Source organism: Trichomycterus rosablanca, chromosome 16, assembly GCF_030014385.1.
Source record: "Trichomycterus rosablanca isolate fTriRos1 chromosome 16, fTriRos1.hap1, whole genome shotgun sequence".
NCBI classification, from domain to species: Eukaryota; Metazoa; Chordata; class Actinopteri; order Siluriformes; family Trichomycteridae; genus Trichomycterus; species Trichomycterus rosablanca.
The window spans coordinates 19,087,863-19,104,147 of record NC_086003.1 but is presented as its reverse complement, the minus strand read 5'-3'; the positions used below and the strand labels follow the sequence as shown (position 1 = coordinate 19,104,147).

The 16,285-nt window shown below is 36.9% G+C and overlaps 1 protein-coding gene across 1 annotated transcript; it reads left to right on the top strand.

The window, feature by feature from the left end:
- Positions 1–1,211: 1,211 nt before the first annotated feature.
- On the top strand, positions 1,212–14,835 carry aldh3a2b (aldehyde dehydrogenase 3 family, member A2b). Its single transcript, XM_063011567.1, has 11 exons — positions 1,212–1,289; positions 2,981–3,143; positions 4,321–4,552; positions 7,515–7,600; positions 9,266–9,474; positions 10,344–10,461; positions 10,556–10,697; positions 10,931–11,097; positions 11,325–11,424; positions 11,929–12,167; positions 13,440–14,835. The coding sequence occupies exons 2-11, from the start codon at positions 2,982–2,984 to the stop codon at positions 13,455–13,457; spliced, it is 1,473 nt and encodes a 490-aa protein (XP_062867637.1). The 5' UTR covers positions 1,212–1,289; position 2,981; the 3' UTR covers positions 13,458–14,835.
- The last annotated feature ends 1,450 nt before the right edge of the window (positions 14,836–16,285 follow it).

Genomic DNA, 16,285 nt, shown 5'->3' with positions numbered 1-16,285 from the left:
AGATCTGCAGTTGAGTGTGGGTGAGTGTGTAATGGTCTGCAATGGATTGGTGGCCTGTCCAATGAGTATTTATGCCTTGATAATGTGCTTACTTTTGTGAATATTAGACTTGGCAAGAAAAGAAAGAAATATTAAGTAGTATTCAGTAGTTCTGTCTTTCTGACAAATGAAATGTTTTACAAAAACTGACATTGTGGGGGCATTTTCAGCTTAGATGTAACCTAATTTCTCCTTAATATTAAAAAATGAACAGCTGGGTTTTGCATAAAATGTTTAATAGGATAATTCTTATAAAATAATTAACAAAACCTTTTATTTATGTCTGTAATTTTATTTTGTTGTATTATTTTAATGTTTTATTGTAATTAAGTGTTAATTCATGTACCAGTCATTTTACAAACATCACCATGTGTTTACGATATAGTAAAGGTTTCAAGTAAAGATTAAGTAAAAAAGAAACCTTCAAAAAAGTTAATTAATTAAATGCATCAGTCAACAGAAATATTGCATTACAGCTGGTTGGTTTGCAAATTTGTCGGTTCTGCACATATAATGGTAGCATGACAGACTGCATACTAGCATACCAGTAGACCATAAATATGTGGAACCAGAACAAATGGATATTGGACAACCTTTTTCTGCTGTAACGGCCTCCACTCTTCCGGAAGTGCTTGCTATGAGAATTTGGACAATGGACAGTGGTAGCCTAGTGGGTAAATCTTTGGACTATTAATTGAAAGGTTGTGGGTTTGAATCCCAGCTCTGCCATGCAGCCATTGTTGGGCCCTTGAGCAAGGCCCGTAACCTTCTCGGCTCCAGGAATGCCAAACAATGGCTGACCATGCACTCTGCTCATATATATATGGTTATATACAAAGAAAAGCTTTTTTATTTCTCCTTTCTTATGGACATGCCTTTGGTCATAGGGACACCGTCATGTTAAAACAGAAAGGAGTCTTTTCTAAACTGTCGACAGAAAGATAGAAGAATACAATTTATTTTATATAAAGGATTTTATACTTCCGTTAGGAATAAGTGTGATTAAAACACAATAATAATTTGGGTGGGTGTCCGAATACTTTTGTCCATGTCGAGTCCTTTCTTCACACAGTGAGGTAGTGTGCGCCTCTAGTCCCTGCCTCTTTATTTGGCTCCTCCCCCTCCGCTAGTACTAACGGGTTGATGATGGTTAGCATGGTTGAGCTCTAGCAACGTCCAGGCGGACTGATCTACCAGCGCAACGAAGGAGGTTCGGTACATTTCAACAGAAGATCAGACTAAACAGAAAGGTAAAAATCTATTATACACCAGTACAATGGGGTATGTAAGGTATTTAGAACCCGCTGCGCTTACTGTTTTCTTAAATGTGTGTTGTCATTGCTGTTGTTTGGAAGTTGTTGTGTTTAAGCAGTCCTGGTATTTACGCTACGCTTTATATTAGTAGTGTGCTCTTCCGCAGCAGATCAAAGTGCGTCATTTACTTTATTCATTTAAATATCTATTCACTGCTATTAGTTTATTAGCTGGTTATTATCATCTACCTTCCTGTGCTAGTCATTTGTAGTTAAAACAAATGTCATTGTCACATGATGTAGTTCTGCTGCAACAGTGCCCTTGACTATATTTACTATATTTATTGTGCAGTGCAGTTAGTAATGCATTCATAAGCTAAATCTGTAAGCCTTTGGATTGTAAGATCCATCAAAGTAAACAAATCAATAGAAATGATCATTACAAATGTCTAGATTAGCATAATTAAAATTTGGACCCCTCTGATCAGATCTTATATTGCTGATTCACTTCAAAATATGTTACATAGTTTCTACAGGGAACAAACTTCTGCACATATAAATGCATAATTACTGTTTATTTGCTGATTTTTAATTTATATTTACATTTAAAATGTATTGTTTCATTTTCCCTGTTGTTATACTTTGCAAAAATTGGGCAGAGAACATCTGGCAAGTGAAGATGTTTGTTCCATGTAATTATGTACTTATATTCACTGAAAGGAATCATTGGAATTTGGCCAGGGGTGCCCAAACTTTTGCATAAGACTTATTACTTACTGTAATTTACTTTATTAACAGGTAATGAAATATCCACCCTCACTGTAAATATTACTAAATCGACGTTACCGCTGTTGCCAGATTTCGGCTCTGGTGAAATAGGCTTATTGGCTGTCAGATGTTTCTGTCTCCTTCTTATCTCAAACATGTACACTTGGAACACTGAACATTGAACACTACATTCATCATAAAATTCATCATTTTATTCATGTCATTTCTGTTCAATGTACTATATTCAAACATGATGTTTTAGCTTTAGGCCACCATTCTTTTAGTTGTTGCAACATGTTGAAGTTCAGCACAGAATAAGTAAAGCTGACTGAGCACAACAGTCTTACCCAATATTTCTGTCTTCCTACAAAATAACATTCAAAACCCTATGAACATACTATAGTTCTTATTTTGCATTTAAAGATGCTGCATATACCTGTTAATTTCCCTTATACTGTGAAGAAGAGTACACAACAGCATATGAAGTGACACTATATATATTATACATTTAAAAGGAAATCGTTCTAAACATTGCGTTAGAAATATGAATTTCTGCAATAAGTACCCAAAATGGGGCATGATCTTTGTCCTAAGTCATTAATTAACAAGAGTTAGTCATTTTTGGTTTTATGTTAGTTGACACATTATTTAATCGTAATCAATTGCTTAATCCTGGTCATGGTCATGGCAGGTCTAGTTCATCCAGGAAACACAGGGGCTTCTTCACTTTCACTTTAAATATTAACATTTTAGATTGATTAAATGTAATAAATGAGCTTATTTAGGCTTTGAATTGTATAAAGCTTTGACTAGCGGAAAACCTTCCTCAGCTGGCTCTCTTGGTCTGGAATGGAATTATACGAACTCAGATGTGACCGAAGTAGAATCATCATAAAATAAACAGTCTCCTCTTTTCACAGGATGTCTCGAGAGCAAAAGGCAGTGGAGCGTGCCAGAAAGGCCTTTTGTACTGGCCGCTCTAAACCGCTGGAGTACCGCATCGGTCAGCTCAAGAATCTGCAGCGCTTTGTAGTGGAGAGGCAGAAGGAAATCGCAGATGCTCTCAAAAAAGACCTCAACAAGGTGGGATTAGCTGTAAATGCTGTTTACAGGAATATACTTTAGCCTTTAGATCGTATACAGTAAATGTATTATTTTCTTTACTTGCCTTACTATGTACTGTATCCAGTATCACATAGATACACCATGTAATATGGTTAACATGGACATATGAGAATCTTGTCACCATTGATGATAACCGAGTTTTCATAGTGTAGTCTAGTGGTTAAGGTACTGGACTAGTAACTGAATGGTTGCTGGTTCAAGCCCCACCACTGCCAGGCTGCCACTGCTGGGCCCTTGAGCAAGGCCCTTAACCCTCAATTTCTAAGACAGTTTACTGTCCCAGTTCTGTAAGTCACTTTGGATAAGTTGTTGTCCCTTGACTCACTTAAATCTTTTTTTCTTTTGTTTGTTTGACTTTATATTTGAATATTGTTATTGTGAACACTTAAAATTGTTTCTACTATCTGTGTACATTCAGAAGTCAGAATGATCACTACTTATTGCTAATTTTGGAAAAATTTAAAGACATTTTAAAGCTAATGCAAATATTTTAATTTGTTCATTCTCTTCTGTTTATGCCTCATTCAACAGTGACTGTACCTTTACATTGTTCTTCTCAAAGTTTAGTTGCAAGCTAGCTAAATTGTTAGCTCTAGTAATTAACTCCACTGTCAGTACACCTTTTCTAAATACAAAAAGCCCTAGCAATTACCTTACTTAGGTTTCCTTTAATATTTTGTACATGTTATTTCTTTTTGACTGTTTAATTTCAACGTTTATTATGCAGTAATTACATAATGCACTTAATATAATAGACTTGTTGGCTTTGTGATAGCTAGCTTGATTATTAGTTTGGTTAATACTTCAGTTATATTGAGAAAGTTATTTTGCAGTTGCTTAGCAACAATGTTAAAACATTTTTTTACCATATTAGCAGTGATTGTATTGTTTTTCTTCCAAATTTAAAGTGACATGTTCAAGTTTATTTTAAACACATTTTAAAATAATTAGACTCTTAAAAGAGTTTAAATCCAACATTTTGCTTTGTTTAACCCAACATAACCTTGTACATATGTATTTTTAAAGAACAAATTAATATGCAAATGTAAATATTGAAATGCACCATATAAAATGGAATGTTACCATTTTCCTTTGTTTTGGCATTAATATTTAACCTTGCTTTCCTTGTTGACAGAGCGAGTTTGGCACCCCACTCTATGAGACCCTGGGTCTAGAAGGAGAAATCAACTTGGCCGTGAGCAAGCTAGCCGAGTGGGCTGCCCCTCGACCAGTTACAAAAAACCTGCTGACACTTTCAGATCAGGTGTACATTCACCCGGAGCCACTGGGAGTGGTGCTCATTATTGGGGCCTGGAACTATCCATGGGCTGTCACCCTTCAACCTCTGATTGGAGCCATTGCAGCAGGTGCCATTTTTGCATTCATATCAGTGAGCAGTGTTTGGTTTATATGATCTTATGGTGATAAGATTAAACTGGCATCAGTAAAGCCAGGCCTTGAAAATACATACTGACAGTACAGTAATTAGAAATGATTTCATGGTGGCATGTGGAGTTGCACAATAATAGCTCAAATTGTGTTGAAATCTTGATAACTGTCCCTTAATCACATTAAATCATTTATTACATTTTTAAATGATAAATTGTAATGGGTTGGTGAAAAATCATGGAAGAAGACATACCACAAAACTGATTCTTGGCTCAAGTGCAGAAGTTGGGTCAGAATCAGAATGAGAGAAGGAAATAAATTATACCAGAAATTCAATTAAAAAAAAAGGCCACAATGGAAAAGAAAGGTGTGATGAGCCGTCTGAGGCGGGATTTGATGCTAGACTAGTGTAGAGCCTTGAAGCCAACTCTCTGCAGCCTGAACTAAACGGCTGCCTGGCCCATCATTTGACAAAGCAAGGGAAAAAGGTTTGGAGAGTCGACTTTTTTCCAGTTGAAGCACCAATGTTTTTCTTCCCAGAAAGTGGCCAAGAGAGCAAGAAAACAAAAGGGAGTTGGTTCAGTGAACCGATATTGCAGGTGATTCAAATCCCAAGAATGATGGCTTCCAGTAATGCAGAAGCAAGCAATAGAGATCTCTTTCAAAAGCAAGAAGTAGCTCACCCCCAGTCCACTACATTACCAACTCTAAGGCTTGCTTAAGTAGCCCAGATTTCAGGTGCAGTGTGCTAGTGTTGATTAGCACTGCAGCTCCTGAGAGTAGTAGTTTGTTTAGAACTACAACTGGCCGATCTACCTTCCTGTTGCAGGATGAGCCGGACAAAGGTAATAAAATAAATCACAATCATGTGACCATTTTTACTCCTACATATAATCCTGCTGTCTTGTGGTGGTCTGAGTGGAGTGCCACAACAAAATCATTCGTAGTTACACACTACATTACAGTTACTGACACATCACATCACCAAATCTCACTGGCCCACTGGTGTGCAATAACTTGGTACATGCCAAAATAAATTCTAACTAACTAACTTGCCAAACATTTGTGAAAAACTTTAAAGATAGGGGAGCAAAAAAAGCCCATTTTAAACCATACTTCATGATAAATGCATGAATATTTAAGACAAAGGTACAAAAAAAGAATGAAGATTAGGGGCTTAAATTCATTTTGAGATTATTGAGATTATAATTTGCAAGTCACTCTGAATCATGCCACGTATAAATTGTAGCTGAATGCTTTAAAATCTGATTAGCTCTTTGTTTAATTTTCAGTTAGCCACCCTTTGCAAACATGAAACATTTCAAAGTTTCAGCATTGCTGTTACATAATGTTTGTTCAATACTTTTTAGTCCTTATTGGTTTGATGTTAGTGTAGTGTTGTGTGGTTTGGGATGCAGCCTCAGTTTCTTTCTTCATGTTTAATGACCCATGGTATCTGATGTCAAGCTAACGTTTGTCATATTTGTATTTCATTGTAAAAAGTAGTGGTTTACTATTGCAGTGTCATCGTTCTCTGTGGGGACATTCATTAGAGAATGTTGAATGCTTTATTATTGAAAATCAAACCTGCATGAAAAACAGTTACAGTATTGGTTTTTCAATATTATATTCCTATCTCATTATTGTGCACCTCTGAGAACACTACAGACACTTATTCAGTTACATTTCCTAGTGGATTTCTTTGTTTATTGCAGAGTACTGCACTTTGTACTAGTTTTGCATAACAGCTGTTTGCTAATAGATCAGAGTACACTTTAGTCTCCCACCTAGTATCTCTTATCAGTAAGGTTAGAGGTAAAGGCTTCAGTTTTCTGCTTGATAACCCATATATGCATGCTAAGGTTCACAGTGATCAGTCATTAAAACGTACACTGTGCATCTTAACCTTGAGATTCCTCGAGCTTTCACTGAGCAGCCAGCTTCTGCATTATTCAGGGTTATTTAAATTAAGGACAAAGCTTGATAGGTTCACACCAGGAGTTTTAGTGTCTTAAATTAGCATATGTAAGATGGATGTATTGGATGTAAGTTTGAATTGCAAATGTTTCTATTAGCATTCTTTTTCATAAGAACATGTAGCGTCTCTGTCAATATACTAAAGAATGTGAAGTGTTCTTTCAAAAAGAGACATCAAGCAGAGCACTGACAATGCAACCAAGGCCCTACTCAGACAGATTTAGTTCCACATGGTAAAGTTGGGTGATTTAAAAAATTTTTGGGAATGTCTTAGATTTTTTGTCCCGCGTTAATCCTTCATGTCAATTATAGGGCATGTTCTAGCCACAAAGAGAACCAACAATTTCATTGTGAAGTGTCAACTTACATTTGGCCGTATAGTGTGTGAATTTAGGACAGATCACTGTAGACATACTCATGTCTGTGGTTTAGATTGTCTCTTATCACATCTAAAGCAGTCGTCATTAATAATCATTTTGTGGTATGTATCTCCTCTGAACAGTACTTAAGTGAATTGTCTATTTTACCATAAAATCTCCTCATTTAGTATTTGACTATTACTGTCTGGTGTGGCTCAGTGGGTAGCGCTGTCACCTCACAGCAAGAAAGGCTTGGGTTTGATTCATCTTACTATTTTGTTTTGTTTTGTTTTAGTTAGAAAATGTTTAGAGTGTTCGGCGTTGTCAGATGCAAAGTACCTCATGAATTTTTTTTTTTTTTTTTGTAAATTTGTAAGTTTTTGTAATTGACTCTCTCATAGTCATTCATAGGGAGCAGATTTGTCCACAAGGGGGCGCTATTGGCAACGTAGTTCAGTCGGGTTGGGTTTAGTCACATTGTTAGCATCAACTTGACAGTGTGATTTATTAATAAAGCAAATTTACACAGGTTCGTAAGTATACTTCTTATTTACTTTATTTGCAGTTGTTTATATATATTAATGAGTATGTGTTTATTTTTTAGGAAATGCTGCTGTTATTAAGCCATCTGAGGTGTGTGTTCACACTTCCAAAGTTATGGAGGAGCTTCTGCCATTGTACCTGGACAAGGTTTGAAATCACCAATCATAGTAACTTATTTATTTTCTAGTGCAGTGGTGTCCAGACCGTTAACATTTTTTAAAATGACCCGTGAGGTATTTTAGAAAATAAACAAAACTAGGCCCGATAGCATTTTAAAAGAAATTCCTAGTTTGAACACTGGGTGTCGCTATAAACCAATGTAAAACGCTTCTTATCTGCTTTCATAATAATTCAAAACAATGTTCTTAATGTTCTTAAACCTCTGGATAGACGTAGGCCTACGAGTCTGTGGCCGTCCTTGCATATTTGTAATACATCTGGCAACAAGAAAGATTTGGACACCCCTGCTTTACTGCTTTTCACTTTTATATAAAAAAAAATCTACTGCTTTTCTGGGGCCTGTGGTAGCCTAGTGGGTAGGGCTTTGGGCTATCAACCGGAAGATTGGCGGTTCAAATCCTGGCTCTGCTATGTAGCCACTGTTGGGTCCTTGAGCAAGGCCCTTAACCCTGTCTGCTCCAGGGGCGCCGTAAGTTGGCTGACCCTGCGCTCTGACCCCAGCTTCCAACACCAGCTGGGATATGCGAAGAAAGAATTTCATTGTACTGTACATCTGTATATGTATATATGACAAATAAAGGATATCTTTTCTGGCACGATATAGAGAAAACTGAGTAATATGAGCCTTTTCTCACAGATTTATTATTGTTACATTTCTGGTAACCAGCAAAATACAGTACATCCAATATTGTCCATCTTTGTCTGATCTAAGCACAGTACCTTATTCTAATAGTATTCAATGAATTTAATTATCTACATTTTATGCTAGCACTCCTTCTGTATAGTTCTGTTGTCATGGATGTATAGATGTTAATACTTGTTGACCCAAAAGGAAAAAAAAAGTTTTATCCTCTTTAATTATCTGCTTCACTAAATGTCTGGATATAATACACTGGTTTTTTTCCTCCAGGCAGGATTTACAGCTCTGGTTGTTTTAAAAATGTAAATTAGCTGCTTAAAATTGAATCTTGGCTTTTAGGCTATATTACTGTATATAAAGAATGCATTATTCATTTGTTATATCAACATTTCTGGACCAAATCCATGACAAAGGGGAGTTTTCAAGCAGTCAAAATAATCTTTGAGATCAATATTTAATAATCAATATTTAACAAGCAGAAAACAGAACAGAAATAAAAACAATTGCTAGAAGCAGAAAAACAAAAAAGCAGGCTCACTATTCAAGTCAGAGTGTCATTGCTTTGCAATGGAAAAAGTGGAAAAACATTGTAAGTGATAGTGTCTTTCTATCAACTTTTTTATCAACTGTTTTAAAACATTTGAAAATAGCTGAAATAGCTTCATGCAGTGGAATCATAAATTAAATACAAAATGCTGAAGTGGTTAAATACTTGTGGACTCTCACTGCATATAAACAGACCGATCATAGCAAACAATCAAAAGACAAAAAACAAAGAGACAGGGTGAAAGGGGAAACCTAAACATTCACACAAGCACCTACTGTTTTTGACATTACTAATGGCTAGGGGCAGTAAACAATGATCAATACCTGAGCCTGTAAAAATTCCATTCATATCTTCATATCAGTGAATTTGGTTTGTTGTCAACTGTGCTGTTTTATGTGTAGGTTACTAATAAATGTCTATTTTGTGGCTGTGCTCATTATTTTAGGAACTGTTTCCAGTTGTTACTGGTGGAGTACCAGAGACTCAGGAGCTGCTGAAACAGAGATTTGATCACATCTTCTACACTGGTAACTGCTCAGTCGGCAAAGTGATCATGGAAGCAGCCGCAAAACACCTCACCCCTGTCACGCTGGAGTTGGGTGGAAAAAGTCCCTGCTACATTGATAAGAACTGTGATCTTACCATCGCCTGTCGGTGAGTCCTTTCAGACCGGAAGAATCAATGTCTATTGTTAAATTGAGATATCAATATCCTTTCCCAGCCATCCGTAAATGCCCCAGCAACATCCTTTCCTCAACCCTGTGTTCCTTAACACCTTTCACACCCTGTCCTTATGTACCACAAAACCATTCACACCCTGTCTCCATTACTCAAGCTCCACTACACAGCCATCTTCATATACTGTATATTCATACACAGACACTGTTCCATTCCCACATGCCCCGACACCTCAGTGTGTCCCATGTATCCAAATATGCCCCATTCCAATGTACCCCAGTCTTATCCACGCCCAGCCCCTACATACCCCAAAAGTGTCCCCAGCCCCACCTTGTCCCCATGTGTCATAACAGTACCATTCTGTTTATTTAAACTACATTTAGATGTGTGTCATATAGCCAAATGTATGTAGATGCCAACAATGGACATTTGGTTAGATATTACACTATGATCAATAATATATATTTGCCTTATTGAGGCTATCAAAGCCACAGCCTCCTCTTGGATTCCCACAAGATTTTGGAATGTGCTTGTGAGAATTTGTGAACATTTAGTTATACATGCATTTATGAGCCAGAAAGCCTGGCTCATAGTCAGTATTACACGTTACCCCAAAGTTCTGTGTAGACCTCTGGAGTTTGTCCACACCAAATATGTTAAACCATGTGTTCATGGGCCTCACTTTGTGAATGGTGCACATGCTGCTTCAGGAAAGGGCCTTTCCTAAACTTTTGTCACAATGACCAGTGTAGCTGAAAAAGTAGAAAGGGTGTTTGCATACTTTTGGCCATATAGTTTAATAATGTGAATTAAATTTTTATTACAAAGTTGTTATACATTTTTAGGCGTATCGCTTGGGGAAAGTACACAAACTGTGGTCAGACTTGCATCGCTCCTGACTACATCCTGTGTGACCCCAGTATCCAAGACAGAGTTATTGAGGAAATCAAAAAGAATGTGAAGGTATGTTTGTTACTAGAATCATGACTACATGTTTTTCTTAATTTGTGTTAAGCTGATGTCTTCCTCACGTTGGTGGGTTTCATTGTTTTTCAAGGAATTCTATACTGATGATGCCAAAACCTGCCCAGACTACGGGCGCATCATTAACCAGCGCCACTTTAAGAGAGTGATGGCATTGATGGAAGACAGCACTGTGGCTATGGGAGGAGAAAATAATGAGTCAGAATGCTATATTGGTAAATGCATTCAGCTTTTCTGCTACTCTCGAAGGTGTTAAGCTATTTTTCGCGTCTTTAGGCAAAGATGCGTATATTTGCAGAAGCACAAATAGTTTAGAGAATGTTATTATATTTCATCCTGTTGGCTTTAACAGTATCTGTATTTATAAGCATTGTTGTTTCCACTTTCAAATGCTTCACCAGTCTTGAATGTATAATGTGCTTATTATATTTTGTGCTTGCCCACACAGCCCCTACAATCCTAAGGGATGTAAAACCAGAGGCAAAGGTCATGCAGGAGGAGATTTTCGGGCCTCTGCTGCCAATCCTGACCGTTAAGAGTGTAGATGAGGCCATCAATTTTATCAACCAAAGAGAGAAACCTCTGGCCCTCTACATCTTCAGCACAGACAACAAGGTAAAATGTGCCTCTGTAATTAAAGCAAAAACTTGACCTGAGACAGGGTCATCATAAAGAGACAATATAAGAAGTTATATTCACATTAACACTTTATGTTAATGCAATTTATGTACTTTACATGATTTTTTTTAATTGTGTCTTCAAATGACTCGAACATAATTATTTTAGTGTTGAGTTCTGAGGGATTTCTACATTTTACATTTTTCCATTTTTGCCTGGTTTAGCTCATCAAGCGTATGATCTCAGAGACTTCTAGTGGAGGTGTCCTGGCTAATGACTGCTTGGTCCACTTTTCAGTCAACTCTCTGCCTTTTGGTGGTGTTGGTGAGCAAAATTTTATTTTTATTTTTATTTTACATGTAGTCACAACCTGTTAAACAGGTACTTCTATTTTTGTTCTTGTTGTTGCATGTTATCCCTGTTGTATTGTCCCAATTTGGACATATCTAATTCCCCAAATGCATTTTGCTGTATAGCACTTGCTTCCGACTCCAACACGATTAAAGCCGCTGACTGCTTCTTTTTTACATAGCACCTTAATACATAAGTAAGATGACGCTATTGTCTCTGTATTCCTCCACCACTTGATCTGGCACCTTAACCAGACATTAGAAGTCTTTGTTGAAGCTGCAAGGAGGTGATTCCCTGATTCCCCTCAGATACAAAAAGTTGTGTCTGTTAAGACCAGTCGAATTCGGGTCTCCACATAAATAACATTAATGTCATTTATGTTATACATAAACTCTTGCAGTACAGATTCAGATTTCTTTCTTTTTAGGCTTGTTTGGTATTTCAGATTTATAACTAGGCTTGTGGCTTCCCCTGCAGGAAACAGTGGGATGGGCTCCTACCATGGTAGGTTCACCTTTGACCAGCTTAGTCACCTGCGAGGCTGCCTCGTCAAGCAGCTAAAGATGGAGGGAGTGAACAATATGCGCTACCCACCACACACAGCAAAGAAACTCAGCTGGGCTCGCTTCTTCATCCTCAAACAGGTGGAGATGGGCAAGCTGGGCCGCCTGGCTCTGTTTGCTCTAATGATCGCTGTCGCCGCTGTGATGATTCAGGTAAAAATTGGCTGCTCTCTTAGATTCGTCTAGATACAATTCCATTTGAACACTATTAATTATTTCAAGAATTAAGGCAATTGTTAATACAGTTTGCAGTTAATACACACTATATTGCCAAAAGTATGTGGATCTCGTTACGATGAGGTGTTTTAGGCAGGAGTATGAAAGGTTTATGAAATCAATTCTGTGCCTCTAAAAATACATTCATTATATTGACATAAAACATATAAATCTCCAACTACAATGGATTCTTTGATTCCTTACACACTTAATTGTGTTGTGGATTTGATTTAGAATAGATACAAATGGTATTTTAATCACTAATCTGTACTAATAAAGTGAAAACGTGTATTTACAGTTGTTTAAAGACTAAATAAAAATTATTATTCACAATGGAATAATTCAGACCCTTTCCTGTTTCACTTGAAATTTTGAGAGTTGAGTGTTGAGGCCAGGTCAGGACTATATCCATCCCAAACAACTTTAATTATAAATCCAGTATGCCAAATGTTACAACTAGAATCATGCATGCTTAATGGAGTATTAACATTGATCACATGCACATTTGTCCATCGGACGGCCAGATGTAAGGGTATGATTACTACTCCAGGTTCCAATTCTTTGATTCATGTCGGGAGATGCTTGATATTGTGCTTGGTGATTATGGAGTCTTGTGCAGATATTTGGCCATAGAAACCTTAATTCTGAAGTTTAATTCTGTAGTCTGAACCCAGCTGAAGCACTTTTATTTTGTATACATTATTAGAAGAACCAGTTCACTGGAAAAGAGGATGAGAAGGTCCAGCAACTCAATAAATGAATGCAATTATAGGAACAAAGAACCAGCCATTAAGAAGCCTGAAGACCCAAACAGAAGACAAGTGTTCTTGAGAAACACTACCTATATGGTTGCCAGGAGTCAGAATCAACCTGACCGCATAGTTAGTATTAGTCCCATTCTGTGAGCTTGTGTGCTCTACTGGGACAGCTCTAGCTTTGTTAAACTGATAGAGATCTGGCATCCTAGAATAGTGCCACAATAAAAGTCACTGTGAGGTCTTTGTAATGAAACATTTGATTGCTAGCCTTTTTATGTACGTTTACCATTATGCCTGTAACACAAATAGCCAAACCCACTAATTAGAGGGCGTGTCCACATACCTTTGACCATATAGAATGTTTATGACTGGACTAAAAGAATGTATAACATTTGAAATGTAATTCAAATTTAAATGAAATGATGGCTTCATTTCTGATTTTTATTTACAGAGGTACCTTGCTGACTGAGAGCTCAACGACTGATCAGGTCATTGAGTGGCCCTGCTTATCTGCTGCACCACCTCCCTGCCTTAACCTAAATGTTTCAACAGACTTTAAACTAGGTCCTTTAAATCATGATTTGTAAGAATTGTGCATCTAATGAAGGATTTTAGACTAACACTGGTCTTTAAAGGAAGTTATTGCTAAAATCATTTTAATATAAAAAATAATTGTAATCTTTATATTCATGGCAGCTGTAATACATTTTTATTCTGTTTAGGACCACTTTTTATTGAAGGAAATTTTTTTTTCATATTATTAATGTAGCATTATTCATCTGCACATACTGTACGTATATAATATGGTATGTTTATTTTTTAAAAATCACAACTTAATTTAATATTATTCTATGTTAAATGATATTTTTAACATAAAAATAAAAAACATGGTTGTGAATTGGGTCCATTAAAGGCAGTAGAGTTTTAGAACTTTGCTCAGAGAAGTGAAAAATACCTCCAGAACTGCACATTTATGTGTTTTTGTCTTTCACATTGCCACATTAACTGTTTTATTGCCTGCTGCCATTCTTGACCACCATAGCTTTACACCAAATTTGCCAAATTGTGATTGTGGCAAACCCAAGACTAGTGCTAATGATGTCTACAGCCCATGTAAAAAAATTGCTGTATTTAATAATTAACCTGGCAACAACACTTGCCAACCTTCACATGGGCTGCATTTCAAACTCCATACTATGTGTAATCATTTATTTGCAAAGATCAAACTTGGCGTTTAAATTGTGCAATCAGTCTGCAGTTTATTCCCAGGGCCAGTTTTCATTGCCAAGGTCTAGTCGGTCCAAAACTGTCCAATATGTGTGCTGCTTGACTGGCATTGCACCCAACCCTTACCGGAGTCACTTTGTTAGGTACATTAAGCTCCTGGTGACGTACTGATGAATTTTACTGAACAAGTGGCCTGGGATAAAGCTGTATTAAGCCATATATTTTCATTTAATTATTTATATATCCTTTTCACCAGGATAAGCAGATAGAAGATGATAGAAAATAAAATTTGCTATATGAAAACCTGCAAAGATCAATACATCCCCCCACACACACACAACATTATCAATACAGACTATGTGTAAAACACTAAATTGTGCAGTACTGTGGCATTAAAGGACTGAAGTGAACTCTCTGTAGTTCATGCTTGTTCATGTCTGTTAATCATTTCCGTCAGAGTTTTACTGTTTGTGAGCACAGAGTATTTGAACATTTTTCAACATTTTAGTCCTCCATTTCATTATTTCAAATATGTCTGTTAAAACATCTAATAAATCTGTTCATTTTAATAATGTGAAAAGTACTTTTTATCTGTAAAAATAAACTATTTTTTACAGAGATTTAAGTTTTGCACTTTTTTTAGGTAAAATACACAACACTGATTAAGCAGAAATAATTCAGTCCCCAACCTTTTTATCACATAAATGTCATTTTATTTATTTTACTGGGATTTTTATCAATTTGACTAACAAATGTAATTTAAATTACTATTACATTAATAGCATTTAGCAGAGCCATTTATTCAAAGTGACTTAGAAGTGACCGAATACAATCTAAGCATTTGATCGTTAAGGGCCTCGTTTAAAAGTCCAATAGAACCAGCAGGCCTCTGATTACTAGTCCAGTTACTTCTGAGCTACAACATATTTTTTGGCTGCTCCAGTATGTAAGGGCCGCCAAAGTGGATCTGGTCCACATACCAGACTTGACATAGTTTTTAAGCTGGATGCCATTCCTGACCCAACTCTAATATTTTTATCCGGGCTTGGGACAAGGACTAAGAGGGCACTGACAAATGAATTTTCAGTAAAGATAAAAATGTAAGTCAACAATTTGTTGCTAATCAGTCCTTCATCAATTGGTATCTAGTTAGACCTATTACATGTAGTATCCCTAATTAATTTTACACAACACAATTAAGCCACTATATTATTTATCCTGTCAAATATCTTCAAGTTCTGCCAGGTTACTTTGACGTTGGTGGAGTACAGCTTTTCTAAGGTTGCATGGTGTTATGACAGGGCCTCTCAAAGACATCACTGGGCTCAGGACAATGTGGTTGAACTTTTTTCCATTTTAAGTATTATTGAACTTTATTATTAACTAATTATTAACTTTATAATAACTTAATTAGCTACAAATTTGAAAATTATGTGAATAATTCAGTTTATTTGATGTATAATGTGTCCACATTGACCAAAATATGGTGTAAAGAAACACTTATGTTGATATTTTTATTCATGATAACTTCTAAACCATCTTATATTTTATACTAAACTAATAATATAAGTAAATAAATACGAAAGTCATTGTTTTAAGTGGATTGTCTTTTAACCTGTACATTTTAAGAGCATGGCTGGATTACTGACCGGGCCAGTGGGGCCAGCGCCCAGGTCAGGGGTCAGGGGGCCCTGGGGGGGCCCTGGCACAAAACATTTTGCGATGCCTATCAACATTTATGATACAATATATTTTTATTTCCGAGGGCCCTCCATTTTAAGGATCCTCTGACTATTAGGGACTTTGACCCCCGGGCCTCTTGGGGGCCCTAGCCATGCTTTTGGGGCCCCTAGCCATGCTTTTGGGCCCTAGCCATGCTTTTGGGGGCCCTAGCCATGCTTTTGGGCCCCTTATGAAAATGGATGAGGCGTTGTGGCACTGCTCTGACTTCGACTTCTGGCTATTAGGGGTCCTAGGAAAGAGGGGGGCATATTTTTAGAGGGCCCTGGTTATGAGAGCCCCTACCAGGGGGCCCTAGAGAAGAGCAGGGCATACCATTAGAGGGCCCTT

Excerpts from the sequence above, each read along its gene's own strand:
- aldh3a2b (XM_063011567.1), top strand. The coding sequence starts at position 2,982 with ATGTCTCGAGAGCAAAAGGCAGTGGAGCGTGCCAGAAAGGCCTTTTGT. Across the intron at positions 7,601-9,265 it reads TGCCATTGTACCTGGACAAG|GAACTGTTTCCAGTTGTTAC; the intron begins GTTTGAAATCAC and ends TCATTATTTTAG. Across the intron at positions 11,425-11,928 it reads TCTGCCTTTTGGTGGTGTTG|GAAACAGTGGGATGGGCTCC; the intron begins GTGAGCAAAATT and ends CTTCCCCTGCAG.